General features: G+C 32.9%; 1 protein-coding gene across 1 annotated transcript in view; it reads left to right on the top strand.

Moving 5' to 3' along the window:
• Positions 1–1,458: 1,458 nt before the first annotated feature.
• Positions 1,459–16,386, top strand: part of LOC111056249 (arylsulfatase G) — a 51,200-nt gene continuing 36,272 nt past the window's right edge. Inside the window, exon 1 of the mRNA XM_039440329.1 lies at positions 1,459–1,648. Within this exon, the coding sequence (XP_039296263.1) occupies positions 1,496–1,648 (153 nt within the window). The 5' untranslated portion in view covers positions 1,459–1,495. The remainder of the gene's footprint in view (positions 1,649–16,386) is intronic.

Genomic DNA, 16,386 nt, shown 5'->3' with positions numbered 1-16,386 from the left:
AACATACATGCTAAAAGACGAACTTTAAACCCTTAAAAACCACCCTTAGAGTTAAAATATTGCCAAAAGATTTCCTAGTGCGGCTCTAAAGGGCCAACTGAACATACCTACCAAATTTGAACGTTTTTTGTCCGGTAGATTTTTAGTTCTGCGAGTGAGTGAGTGAGTCAGTCAGTCAGTCAGTGAGTACCATTTCGCTTTTATATATATAGATTATAGAAATATGTATAATTACTTATACATATTATAGACAGATGAACCAAGTGGCATATATAGGAATGGCATTTAATTTGATGGCATATATTTAAGAATCAAGTGTCATGATTGTAGGTGGACAAAATCAAAACTACCAAAACTGGATAGAAGGAATTCTATAAAATCACTTTTTGCTATTAGAAAAAACGACTAGCAGTCAGATATTTTCCAATAAATGAATTAATCACTCACTGTGACGACATCTTTCGGCAGGTCCGCCATCTTCCTGGTTGTTAACCAAGCCGGACATGCCGAAAGATCTGTGAGTGATTAATTCATTTATTGTAAAATATCTGACTGCTAGTCGTTTTTTCTAATAGCAAAGAGTGATTTAATAATAAGCAGTTCGTGATGGAAAACAACATTGAAGAATTCTATAAAATACTGACCTACACAAGTAGAATATAAATTTCTAGTTAGCTCCTGATATGAACACATTACATATGAACCAAGTAGCATGAAATATAATGCTATATTTGGATCAATTGCCATGATTGTAGATGGATAAATTATTGATAAAATCTAAACTACCTTCTTGGTAGAAGGCATAATATTTAAAATAGGCTACTGACCTAGACAAGTAGCATATAGTTTTCTAGGTAGCTCCTCATATGAACACTTTATACATATTTTCAACCAAGTGGTATTTATTTATTTTTATTATTTATTGTTTTTTTACAATGAAGCACAGATTGGGAGAGAAAAACTAAGAATACCTTGTACTATTTCTCTCCCAAATTTAGGTAACATTAAAAGTCCAAATGAGGTTAAGCTTATGTCTTCCAGATTTCCACAAAATTTTCTGTCCAAAAATATTTATATATAGGCCTACACCATTCTTTTGAATTTGGATGTTCCAAATACCAAAATAATAAGAATTTATAACACTCAGTTATTTTAAAATAGAGAATAATAGAGTATAGAATATAGTGCTATATTTGGATAAGTTGCCATGATTTTAGATAGATAGATTATTGATAAAATCAAAACTACCTTCTAGGTAGAAGGAATAATTTAAAATACTGACCTACACAAGTAGCATTTATAGTTTTTTAGGTAGTTCCTCATATGAATTCATTACATATGAATCAAGTCACATATATATCTACGAATACATAGATATACTCTGCTATATAGTGGAAGCAGTTTCCCCCATCTTAGAGACACGCGCGATATAATCAGTGTGAAGTCGTTTTTGCGAGCATTCAAAATCAACAACAGTTGGCGTCTCAGCTTCATCATGATGGTATCTAGACTGCAAACTCGTTCTCTCTCGCTTTTCACTCTCACTCTCGCTCTCTCTTTCCAGTCAATTTTCTGCGTTACCAACGATTTCTTCTATCAGACGTCTTCAAAACAGCCGCATATTGTTTTGATACTAGCTGATGATTTGGTGAGTGTTTTTATTAGATTTTTAGGTGGATTTTGTTTTGTGATTATGTTGTTGTATTTTAGGTGAATTTTGTTTCAGAATTAAGTTCCGACCTTGTAGATTGTTGTATTTGTCAAGAGTTGAAGTGATACTAAAAACCGGAATATATCTCAGTTTCATAGAATTTTCATTGGATTTTCTATTTCTTATAGAAGTATTTAATGTAAATTTTGTTCTATAATCAAGTTCCGCATAGTAATGGGTTGTATTTTATCGATTTAAAGTGATACCAAAGACTGGAATATATCTTCATTTCACAGAATAATTCTTATCGGATTTCATAGGATTTGTTGTATTTTATGTGATTTTTGTTTTATAATTGCTACGCTATAGTAGTTAGTTGTATTTTGTCAGGTTGAAGTGATATTAAAGACCGGAATATAATTATCTTCATTTCATAGAATTTTTTATGTTTTTTTTATGATTCATTGTAAATTATGTAAAATTTGTTTTGTAATTAAGTTACACTTTTGTAGTATATGTTGCATTTGTCAAGTGATACCGAAGACCGGAATATAGCCCAACTCCATTCCATAGAGTTTTTATTGATGGATTTTTTTTTATTTATTGTATTTTATGTAAATTTTGTTCTAGAATTAAGTTAAGTTTTTGTAGTTTGTTGTATTTTGTCGAGGCATAGTGATACCGGACTATAACTTCATTTCACAGAATTCCTATTATCGCATAGCATGTGTGAATTTTGATTTATTTTTCTTTTGCTCAATTCATTTTGTTTTGCCGGCAAGAGTATAAATAACCAATAAACATGCTTTTATTGTAAATTTAAATACGTAACTATAAATAATAAAGGTATGGGCGTGCTTAAAACCCACAAACTTGATACAATCTGAAAACTTCACCTACTGAAGTCTTGAAGAATTTAAAATAGGCCTATAACCATCCTCGGTAGATTAAGAATTCATATATGAAAAATTTCAAGTTAATAAATTGAATAGTTGAGACGTGATGATGTGTCATTCGTGTATTTCCTATCCCGTACGTGTATAAGCCAGTTCTTTCCTTTATTATAGGCCTATTAAAGATTATGCTCTATATTTCTACATCAATATTCTCCAATTCCAGGCATGTGGCCATTAGAGGAGCCTCCAATGAAAATTAATGTATTTTTATTCTTTTACATGCAAATATAATTTATATTGTTAATCTTTCTTGGAGGATAAGGAATTTTAATATAAGCTTCTTATATTTATTTTTTAGGCCCTCTTCACTTGCACAGTCTGATTGATGCGTATTTGCTATAATAAGCTACAAATAATAATAATATTTTTATTACCATTTGGTTTACAATAAACATTGGTCATCGTCACAAGTATGCAAAATAATACAAAATAATTATTAACAATACAAAAGTCTACACAGCTAAAACACAATTACATCTAAAATTTACAATTACAATTTCAATTGAAATGTAAAAATTCAAATTTTTCAAGCAAAATGCAATTTTGATGAAATTGTAGTACAGAGTTGATGTTTCTATGCTCATCTCCCCAATAAAATACAAATTCAGATGGTATATTCAAAAAAGAAAAATCCAATTATCACATAAAGGTCTATACAACCTATATTTTGTGTAATTGATGTTGTAGTTTTAGTTTTTTGGGAAATAAACATGAATTTATTTATTTATTTATTTTAACCTATAGATCGAATTTCCATCTATAGTGAGGTCCACGTTATAATGGCAGTATTTGATTAGCAATGTTGTTGTATCCTTGTCTATCATTCAACAAATCGGATAGCGCTATCTCTTTCTCGCTTTGCTCTTTTGCCAGATCGTCTTTTAATAGTAGAATTAATAATTAATTAACAAAATATTTCATTTTAATTATGTAAATTAATTATGATATTATTAAAAAATATAATTTATTGCTTGATGAAATGTAATTGATCATTTCAAAAGAGAATAAACAGTTAATATTACATCAATAAACCTGTATCAGCTACCGTGTATAGTCTAACGCCATTGACAAGACAGAGGTTCGGCAACGTTTTTCTCCTTCTTTCTCCACTGCCATTATATAACGTGGACCTCACTATAGCTGTTTACCCTGTTGTCAATATTTGAAGTAGCATAAGTCTTCGGGGAGGTTTACAGCATTTAATTTGGATTTTCGTTTAATAATAATAATCTACAACCTCTCTAATATAGACATAAGTAGGTAGTCCTTTTTGATGACTGTTTTCAGTCGGAACTTATAATACCAAGCTAAGATAGAAGAGTGCTATATTGTGAGGTTCACGTTATAATGGCAGTGAAGAAAGATAGGAGAAAAACGTTGCCGAACCTCTGTCTTGTCAATGTCTTCTATAGACGGTAGCAGATACAGGTTATTGATGTAATATTTACTGTTCATTTTCGTTTAGAAAAAATCAACTATATTTTATCAAGTAAGAAATTATTGACCGAGCGAAGTGAGGTCTAAGATTCAAGACGACGGTTTGGCATTTCTCTTAATGTTTAAATGTTTGAATGTCTAAATGTTTATATGTCTATATGTTGCGCATTTACGGCGAAACGCGTTAATAGATTTTCATGAAATTTGACAATTATGTTTCTTTTTTAATTGCGCGTCGACGTATATACAAGGTTTTTGGAAATTTTGCATTTCAAGGATAATATAAAAGGAAAAAGGAGCCTCCTTCATACGCCAATATTGGAGTAAAAATCCGACTATAGAATTATTCATCATAAATCAGCTGACAAGTGATTACACAGATGTGTGGAGAAGCCAGTCTATTGCAGAATTTTCATAAGGTCTATAGTTTCAATCAGGTACTTGTGGATGAGAATACTGCGTGAGGTCTACTGTTCACAGAACTACTAGTATATTTTTCAGTAATTTCATAATGAATTTTCATAACCAAGATGGAATATTTTGTTATTTGATTATTAATTCTACATTGTTGAAAGACGATCTGGCAACAGAGCAAAGCGAGAAAGAGATAGCGCTATCCGCTTTGTTGAATGATAGACAAGGATATCAACACCAATGCTAATCAAACACTGCCATTATAACGTGGACCTCACTATAGTAGCTTTTGTAATGGATTACTGTATATATAATATATATACACGTATGTGGTATATATTTTGGTATATACAGTGTTGAAAGACGATCTGGCAACAGAGCAAAGCGAGAAAGAGATAGCGCTATCCGCTTTGTTGAATGATAGACAAGGATATCAACACCAATGCTAATCAAACACTGCCATTATAACGTGGACCTCACTATAGTAGCTTTTGTAATGAATTACTATACTATAATATATATACACGTATGTGGTATATATTTTGGTATATACATTGTTAAAAGACGATCTGGCAACAGAGCAAAGCGAGAAAGAGATAGCGCTATATCCGCTTTGTTGAATGATAGACAATGGATAGCAATACCATTTCTAACAAACACTGCCATTATAACGTGGACCACACTATATAACAAGAGTAATAATACATAACACTCCATCTAATAATAGAGGCTAATGACTCCTTATTTACCTAATCTACTACAGACTCTAATTCAGCTATAAATCTTGTCATTTTCAAGGTGAACGTAATTTCAAATGTCTGGCAATATTCATAAACTTGAAACATTTGTAATGCTATGATCGAATCGAATTTTAACTGGAGCAAAGTTGTCAAAAAGTTTCAAAATCCACAACTTTGTTAGTCAAAACTTTTTCTTATTTTCAGTCACTTAACAATCTTTCCTATTGCCAGTGAAGAAAAAATATGAAGTATAAATAATGCGAATCTAAGCTACCGGAGTGTTGATGCTATATCATTTATTTATTTTTGACCGAGCGAAGTGAGGTCTAAGATTCAAGTCGACGGTTTGGCATTTCTCTTAATGTTTGAATGTTTATATATGTTGCGCATTTACGGCGAAACGTGGTAATAGATTTTCATGAAATTTGACAGGTATGTTACTTTTGGAATTGCGCGTCGACGTATATACAAGGTTTTTGGAAATTTTGCATTTCAAGGATAATATAAAAGGAAAAAGGAGCCTCCTTCATACGCCAATATTAGAGTAAAAATCAGACTATAGAATTATTCATCATAAATCAGCTGACAAGTGATTACACAGATGTGTGGAGAAGCCAGTCTATTGCTGTATTTTCATGAGGTCTATAGTTTCAATCAGGTACTTGTGGATGAGAATACTGCGTGAGGTCTACTGTTCACAGAACTACTAATATTTATTTGATAGAGTAAACATTACAGTAGTCGGAACGGAAGAGAAAAATCAGGCTATTGCCCAAAACTTCTCCAATTTCCTAATTTTGTCTTAAATTGTCCAAATATTATGTAGGTTAGTATTATAGGGAGAATCATTCCAGACTATTTGCATTGTTTAAATGGGAGGTATTTATGTTGGAGATATAGAAGTGAGTCTTAAGATAGGAAAGTATAAGATAATAATAAACATGTAAATGATGAACTAATTATAAGAAATCATGAGAATAACAAATTCCGTAGTCTACATCAATTTATTTTTGGCCTATAAATGATGAACTAATTCTAAGAAATCATGAGAATAACAAATTTCGTAGCCTACCTCCATTTATTTTTGATCCATACTTTCACAATATTCTAAGCTCAAGATTGAACTAATAAATTCTAATTCTCTCCAGCTGCATAGTTTCTAGTTTCAAATTTCAATTGAATAAAGATTTAATTCTCTTCATATACAGACCAGGTTGTAAAAAAACATGTTGAATTTTAACTGTGATTAATTTCACGAGGACGAATCAGAGAAGGATTTTTGAAAAGACGGCTTCTCTGATTGGTTCGCGTGGAATTAACCACGGTAAAAATTTAACCGGCTTTTGTGCAACCGGCATTTACAGTTACTAGTTTGATTAATTCCACGAGAACCAATCAGAGAAGGCTTTTTGCAAAAGACGGCATCTCTGATTGTCTCTCGTGGAATTGAGCACGATCAAAATTCAACCGGCTTTTGTGCAACCGGCTAGTTTCAAATTTCAATTAAATAAGGATTTAATTATCTCCAGCTTCATCGTTTCTAGTTTAAAATTTAAATTGGATAAAGATATTCATTTCAGATAAATATGATTTCAATCTCAAACCAAACAAAGTTCCAAAGTTGGGATTTATAGCTTTCAACAGTTCAAAACGATGAGAATTGATATGACATTTCATAAACTTTGAAAAATGTATACAGTAGAATCTTATAAAATTCGTAAGGGGAATGATGCATAGGCAATAAATTTTTAAAGTTCAATGTTTACTCTAAATTTGGTGAGTATATTTCTTTAATGTTTACTTTAAACTTGGTGATTATTTTTCTGCAGATGGAAACAATAGACTCTCTCATAGAGAGCAAGACATTATAATATACTATATAGTAGGCCTATCTATATATACCAAAAGTCTATTTCAATACATGATTCATCATTACCAAAATATATACCACATTATGATATAAAGCAATAAAAAAATAGTATATAGTAATAGTAAAGAGTATATAAACCAATATATACCAAATACGTATATATATATATATATATATATATATATATATATATAATAACAGTAATTCATTACAAAAGCTGCAACAGATATAGTAAGGTCCACGTTATAATGGCAGTAGAGAAAGATAGGCGAACAACGTTGCCGATCCTCACCGTCTTGTCAATGCCTTCTTGACGGTAGCTGATACAGGTTTATTAATGTACAATAATATTAACTGTTCATTCTCGTTTGAAATAATCAATCATTTTTTATTAAGCAAGGAATTATATTTTTCAATTATTTCATTATGAATTTTCATAATTAAGATGAAATATTTTGTTAATTAATTATTAATTCTACATTGTTAAAAGCCGATCTGGCAACAGAGCAAAGCGAGAGAGAGATAGCCCTATCCGCTTTGTTGAATGATAGACAAGGATAGCAATACCATTGCTAATCAAATACGGGCATTATAACGTGCACCTCACTATAGAAGTTCTTGTAAATTACTATGATAGTATTTTTAAGATTCATTGAGAGCTTTCATCTAAATTACTATGATAGGTAGTATTTTTAAGATTCATTGAAAACGTTCAGAATTATTTGATGGGAAGCATTGAGGCTTTTTATAGGTATAATACTGACAGTCTAAGCTCAATCTTCACTCTAGTTTACTTCAGTGAGGTTCACTTCTTAACTGACAGTATTGTTTCAATGGTTTAGCATTGATGTTTTTAATAGATTAAGCTGACAGTTTAAAGTCACTCTGCACTTCGTAAGATTCACTTTCAACTGACAGCGTTGGTTGAATGGGAACCATTCAGGTTTCTTATGGGGTGTGCTGACAGATTGAAGTGGACCTCACTACAGTTTATCAGTTCGATCATGTTCACTTTAAAAGGCTTTTAAAAGATTTGTAGACGATCGTAAGTGATAGACAAGGATAGCAATACTATTGCTAATCAAACACTGCCATCCAGCCCGGCCCCAGGGGTGGGCGGACCGGGCGGCCGCTCAGGGCGGCAGATTTTTGGGGGCGGCAAATTTTAAGGAAAGGAAAATTTTTAAATACAAATAAATAATAAATTTATAATATTCAATGTGAATAGTAAAATTTTATAAGAAGCTTTTCCAAACTCAACCTAATAAATTATATCTAAGATCAACAATGTCCCAGGAACGTCTGAGTAATCTAGCGAACTTAAAATAGCTCAGTCCCTAGATCTTGAAGAACTGGAGAAGGAATAATTTTTCTATGCGAAGGTCAGACGAGTTCTACTTAATTAAACAGGTGTGTTCAACAAACTCGTGTTGTAGCAATATTGTAGTTTTAATTACTTAGCAAGTTAAATAGGCCTAATACTCTCTTGCAGTCTCTTGATTTAAAACTACCGTCTTAATAATGTTTTCTTATTGTGTATTGTATCTGTTCCGAACATAAAAATACTTTAATCAGATATTTTGTGTTACTGTTCTAGTCCAGTCAACGAAAGATTATAGAGGGAAAATTTTGGAATACAATTTTCAACTCCACAGCTCTTATAAGGATAGTAAGAGGATTAACATATCAAAAGTCCTCACCTCTATCCCATGTGCTTAAGGGGTGGGATGAAAGTACCATTTTTTCATTTTTCGCATATATCTCGGAAACTTTGCATCTTATGAACATTTGCACTCTGTACAAAATTGAAGCTCACATAATTACAAACAGTTTTGTCCTCTACATTTCTTCCATATCTCTTATAGTTTCTGAGATATCCGCTCTTGAAGGTGAGACATTTTTTGAAAAAACACTTCTGCCTCAAATTTCTTCATCTTTTCGGCCTTATAATTTTTGAACGATTGATGAAAAACTCCGTGCTGATTATGAGCTGATGGAGCATCAGATTATCTTCAAATTTATGTATATTTTCACTATTTTACGCATTTCCCCACGACTGTTGCAGCAGTTTTAGTGTTGAGAGTAAAATTTTCTGTTCAGCAACAATAGATCAGTTGACAATGAAATTTGGAGGCAATGTTTGGAACACAATTTTAGACTTTGCAGCTTTGTTGACACTAGTTTGGAGGTGAGCATATCAAAAATCCCAACCCCTACATCATGTGCTGAAGGGATGAGGGTGGTTTGAAAGCTGCATATATCTCGAAAAGTATCAGATTTATCGAAAACCTCTACTAAACAAAACTTGTAGGAAATTTATCAAGCTTCATTTTTATGTAGTTGATTATGTCAATAGAACTCATTGTTTCCAAGATATAAGCATGTAAGTAATAAGTGGAAAATGCAACTTTCAAACCACCCTCATCCCTTATGATATGTTAATCCTCTTACTATCCTTATAAGAGCTGTGGAGTTGAAAATTGTGTTCCAAAATTTTCCCTCTATACCTTTATTTGAGCATTCGTTGTCTGTACTTATTTCCCAATATTTATATTTGTCAAATATCTGTTTGAATTTCATTTTTAACTTGAACAGCTTATAACCTTCGGGCAAATTCTCAAGTAAACAATTAGACGGGATACCTGGTGGTGGGGGGGGGGCGGCGTTTGTCGATTTCGCCCAGGGCGGCAAAGTCCCTAGGGCCGTGCCTGACTGCCATTATAACGTGGACCTCACTTAAGTTTGATCTACTTGTGTCATCACAACTTATAAATAACAGCAATACTCCCCCCCCCATTCAATCAATGCTGACCATTTGGAATGAATCTCAAATTTGGTTGAATTGTAGTAGAGAAGACTTTTGTCCAACTCCGCGTCTGATATAAAATTTGTTTTATAAAAACTTGTAGTACCCTTTATTAAAAACTTTGAAATATTTAAATATTTTGTTGTTAGACCTATTAAATATAATGTTCAGATAATATATTGTTTTTATCAATTTGAACAAAAGTAGTTCATATAAGTGAAGTGATTCTGTTTTATAACTATTCCATGATTTACAAGTTCCAAGGTGTCATTCATAATAATAATGTAGTAGAAAAATACTAGACCAACTTATTAGAATAACTAATAAACGATTCGTCTATTCGAGAATTCAAAAACCGGTTATAGCGTGTACCACGCTACCTATCACAACTCTATTAAATTGTATAAATGTTGAATAGGCTAATAGGCCAAGGTCATTTATGTCTATTAAGGGTCAAAGATCAGTGTGTTTAAGAGCTTCATAATAATTATAATAATGTCGGAATGCCACCAAAATGATAAGATATCATGATAATAATTCAACCATTATGAATCAATTTGACACTCATACTTCATATTTATTATAGTATTTAAAAATGAACTAGTTCTTGATGATTATGACCTCCTCATCCATTGTTCAATGAACATTTCATACGAAAAAATAAGTGTATTAATGTGCATTTCATTGCATTTCAATTTTTAACTCTTGAAACGTGCAATTTACGAAACAATGATATAGAATAGAAAAACGAATCTAAAAATGAACTATTTATCAACACGATTACATTAGAACTACATATCAGAATACTAATAAATATCGGGACATCCAGCTTCGCTCGTCATTCATTTATTGATAAACAGAACTCAATTCTTTAAAATGATTGGGGAAGCACTAACAGGCGCCGCCCAAAACTGTTTCTTCCCCGAATTTCTATTTATACACTATAAATATTCCAAAAAGTAGGTTATGTTCCATACACTTGAATTCAGGTCAAATTTTCAGTCCAAATATTTGAAAACATAAAAGTTCTAATTTAGATTGTTTACATACCAAATTGAATAACAAAATAACACTCACTAATCACTTAGAACTGTAAAATAATGATTAACTTTGAATATTATGATATACCATATCATGTTAACAAATCAGACTATTTTGATCGATTCAATTAAAATTTATATATTTCTTACATATATATATTTTTTATTCTTATATATATTATCGAGATACGGTAAGCTAATTGATTACACATCTGATCTTCCACACAGGCACACGCATCTTCTGTTATCGACAGACGACGAAATTATCATCTGTTTTTCCAAGGATGAATTATCCTTTTCATGTCCTTTAGCGAGTTTTCCCAGGGATGAGACCTAGTGCAATCGAATTTTTATATCATAATCCTACTATGTTCCAAATTTCGTGAATTTCGAGATCCGAACATAAATATATACCCATATAACCACATTACCATATAAATATAAATATATAATATATATATATATATATATATATATATATATTATATATATATATATATATATATATATATATATATATATATATAGAAATTGCTCGCTCAATGTAATAGGATTAATTTTTTCAAAGAACAATTACAAAATTGCATTAGACAAAGTCAGAGTATTTATAAGAAACAATACAATAATAATTTGGGTTGTGATCCCACGCAATACAAACTTATACCATCTAGGTAGCTCATAAGTAGCAGATATAGTCTTATACACTTATCTGAATAGTATACAGTATAATGTAATACAAAAAATTAATTGAAGGAGTTTTCATAAAATTCAGTCAAACTATAAAATGGGTTGTAGAATGATTACCTTATCATAGATAGCCCCCTGTGGGTTGGGGGAGTTTTGAGTCGATCATCGTACTCAAGAATGTGTTGAAAACCAGAATTCACCCAAAGTATCGATGCTTGTCGTTGGAGGCGACTAAAATGGACCTCAAGGCAACTCCAGAAGTTGCCTTGCCTTCAAACCCACGGGTTCTGACCCATCAGGGCAGTTTCAGAGGGGCAAAAAGAAAAACCCAAGAGACCATGGGTGAAACTCCAGGGACAAAAAATGTGGGTCAAGAGGCTGAGTCGAAGGTGGCCGGGCGCCGGGCGCCCTAGAGGCAGTTTGGCGTCCCCTCTCTCAGCAGAAGGACCTACAAAATGGCCAGGAGTGGAACTCACGTAGGTCTCGAGGACTAATCAGTCTGAAGAGACTGCCAAGCATATCACACTGGATTGCGACTAGGATTGCAACCAAGGACGCAGGTATTGGTTTGCCTAACTAACATACTACTTGGGAACACAATAAGCTTCGGTTGACGTGTGGGGTTCTTTGAACCTTTGGATCCTTGAATCGTCCCTTCAAAAACAATTATCATAGATATAGCATCACCAATGTTAATCAAATACTGCCATTATAACGTGAACCTCACTGTATGGCACCAGCCCAAGTGAATGAGGGGATCACCCTCAGCAAATAGAAAGCCACTCCCATTTTGAGGAGAAAGTACAGCCGACCAATCACAGCAAACCTAGAGATCGATAATGGACCAATAGTAAGCAAGCCTGGATGCCTTCATTTTCTCTATAGCTGGCTCCGTCATTTGAGATTCTCTCAATATAAAATATCACTCTTCTCATTAGATGTAAGACATGGTTTGAATCCGTTTGATAATAATAAATGATTACAGATGGAATTAGATAGAGAATGCATTTTATTCAAATGCCAATGAAGGGTAAGCATTCCTGACTGGCAATTGGGAGGTACTGGGTTCGATTCCCGGGCTGGCAACTAATTTTTGGATAGTAGTTCTCATCGAATTTCCATCTAGCTGTTAACCCTGTTGTCAATGTCTGCAGTAGCAGAGGTCTTCGGGGTGATTTGCAGCATTTATTTGGGATTTTCGTTAAATAATAATTATATATTAATTAGCATTTGAATAAAATGCATTCTCTATCTAATTCCATCTGTAACTGGTTGACCGCTGTGGCTTCGTATAAAATGAGCGCTGCTATCTGGAGATTGCCAGTTTGGTGTAAGGGTAAGCATTCCTGACTGGCAATTGGGAGGTACCGGGTTCGATTCCCGGGCTGGCAACTAATTTTTGGATAATAGTTCTCATCAAATTTCCATCTAGCTGTTAACTCTGTTGTCAATGTCTGCAGTAGCAGAGGTCTTCGGGGTGATTTGCAGCATTTATTTGGGATTTTCGTTAAATAATAATATATTAATTAGCATTTAAATAAAATGTATTCTCTATCTAATTCCATCTGTAACTGGTTGACCGCTGTGGCTTCATATAAAATGAGCGCTGCTATCCGGAGATTGTCAGTTTGGTGTAAGGGTAAGCATTCCTGACTGGCAATTGGGAGGTACCGGGTTCGATTCCCGGGCTGGTAACTAATTTTTGGATAGTCGTTCTCATCGAATTTCCATCTAGCTGTTAACCCTGTTGTCAATGTCTGCAGTAGCAGAGGTCTTCGGGGTGATTTGCAGCATTTATTTGGGATTTTCGTTAAATAATAATTATATAATTAATGATGATTGTAAGACAACATGGTTTTATTGACTTACATAAATTGGTAGTATTTGATTAACATTGGTGTTGCTATCCTTCTCTATCATTCAACAAAGCAGTTTCTTCTAGCTTTTCAAGCAAAGAAGACAATGAGATGATGATGACGTCATTGATCAGTCTATCGTAATCAAATTTAACCGAAGCACGTTCAATCATTGAGCTATTATGAACTATGGTGAGCTCCACATTTTAATGGCAGTGTTTGATTAGCAATGGTATTGCTATCCTTGTCTATCATTCAACAAAGCGGATAGCGCTATCTTTTTCTCGCTTGCTCTGTTACCAGATCGTTTTTTAACAATGTAAAATTGATAATTAATTAACAAATTATTTTATCTTGATTATGAATTATTGAGAAATATAATTTCTTGCTTAATAAAATATAATTTATTGATTATTTGAAACGAGAATGAACAGTTAATTTTACATTAATAAACCTGTATCAGCTACCGTCTATAGAAGGCATTGACAAGACAGAGGATCGGCAACGTTTTTATCCTATCTTCACTGCCATTATTACGTGGACCTCACCATAGATTCTAATCGATCATGTATCTATCTAATTCTATTATCTATCTTCTAATTCATTTACAGACCTCGGTAATTCTCCTTCAACTTCTAATACGTTTATTACGATAGTCTACAAATCTTTTAAAAGGCTTTTAAAGTGAACATGGTCTAACTGATAAACTGTAGTGAGATCCTCTTCAAACTGTCGGCACACCCCATAAAAAAACCTGAATGATTCCCATTCAACCAACGCTGTCAATTAAATGTGAATCTTACTAAGTACAGATTGACTTTAAACTGCCAGCTGAATTGACCGAGCGAAGTGAGGTCTAAGATTCAAGTCGACGGTTTGGCATTCCTCTTAATGTTTAAATGTTTTTATGTTGCGCATTTACGGCGAAACGCGGTAATAGATTTTCATAAAATTTGACAGGTATATTCCTTTTTTAATTGCGCGTCGACGTATATACAAGGTTCATGGAAATTTTGCATTTCAAGGATAATATAAAAGGAAAAAGGAGCCTCCTTCATACGCCAATATTAGAGTAAAAATCAGACTATAGAACTATTCATCATAAATCAGCTGTCTAGTGGACTATGATACTACCCGTTCAAAAACATCGAACATCTTGAAAATGTATCTTTCCATCAACGTTACTAGACAGTTGACTATTTATAATACTACCCGTTCAAAAACATCGAACATCTTGAAAATGTATCTTTCCATCAACGTTGTAGACAGTTGCAGGCAGACCTGATTACAGCGCTCACACTCACATTCCGGGACGACACGTCACGGTACGATAGGACAGAAAGCTCTACCTATATTTATTTAGGATTTTTTCTAGACATTTTAAATTGATAAATTATTTATTAATTTTTGAGAAAACATAACAACAGGTCAATGTAACTTACTGAGCGCGAGGTCTACTGTTCACAGAACTACTAGTAAATAGCTAAGTATTGTGACTAAACGTCTCTGATCATGTCTTGTCTTGTCTTGACTAATAAAAAATCACTTTTTTGGACTCAGGGGACCTTGAAACATATAGAAATTTAGAAATCAAATCAAATCAAATCAATTTATTTTCCATTTATACAATATATACAGAGCATGAAATTACCATAGTCACTAAAAAATTACCATATAACTAAAAAATCACAAACATACTCTGAAGAGCATTACCATAAATCAAATATACATGGAAAATAATCCCAAAGGTTACAAAAACCTGTTTGGGCAGAAAAAAAACTACTTAAAATAAAAACGAAGTGTTACAATTTTCAAAGCAAATTAAGAAAGAGTATAAAAAACTAAAAAGACAAGAAAAAAGGAAAAAGAACTTCAGTATCAGTTTAACATCATTAAAATACTAACAATATTACACTATAAACAGTAACATTACAAACTAAAACAAAAAAAATTTCGAGCTTACCAGTTGTAAAAAAGTGCTAAATAAAGTGCAAGCCTGCAGTTCAAACAATATTCTCATAATAACCGGAAACATCTCCATGCATCAGATGGCTCTTTAATAATCTGCAGAAAGTTGTCTTCTGCCTACACCTTTTTATGTCCACAGGAAGTCTATTAAAAAACGTTGGTGCTAAAAAATTGAAGAATTTTTTGAAAATTGTAAGGTTGGGCTTAGGGACTTGTACATTTTGTTGATTCCTCCCAACCCTGCGCATATTAATCAGCTGCATTTCACCACTCCTATCAAAAAACAGCTTTAGGGTTTTATAAATATATAAGTTCCTGATAGGCAGTATTCTGAGCTCTTTGAAAATTGGTGCAGAGTGATCATATCTCGTTTTGTAAGACATTATTCTCATAAATGCTTTTTGTAAAATGATTAACGGATGTAAAGCAGCCTTATATGCTCCCCCCCAAATTTCCAAGCCATACTCAAAATTGGAATTTATGTGAGCAAAGTAGATCTTTCTCATCAATTCCGAATTGCACACAGTTCTGAGAAGATAAAATATTCGAATATATTTCAATAATTTCTTTTTTATATAACCTATGTGTTCTCTCCAACTGATCCTACTATCCACCCAAACTCCAAGGTACTTGATGCACTTGACCTGCTCTAGGGGTGGGCAATCGCAATCAGCAGCCAAGGAACATGCGATTTTATGATATTTGAGTGGGGAAGGGAATTGCACATCTTTCCGTAGTCTAAATATGATATATTTTGTTTTTGGGCTCATCACCATCATATTGCGAGTAAACCACCATCCAAGCGCATTTATGTCGTTCTGCATGTTTTCTTGCAGTTCTGCAAATGATTTTGTTTTATAAAGAAGTGCAGTGTCGTCAGCAAAAGCAACCAAGCTACCCTTGAAACCCCCATTACATAAGCTATTTACATATATTAGAAAAAGTAAACCGGATAATACTG

The sequence above is a fragment of the Nilaparvata lugens genome, chromosome 13, assembly GCF_014356525.2.
Source record: "Nilaparvata lugens isolate BPH chromosome 13, ASM1435652v1, whole genome shotgun sequence".
Lineage (NCBI taxonomy): Eukaryota > Metazoa > Arthropoda > Insecta > Hemiptera > Delphacidae > Nilaparvata > Nilaparvata lugens.
This window is presented reverse-complemented; position numbering and strand designations above follow the sequence as displayed.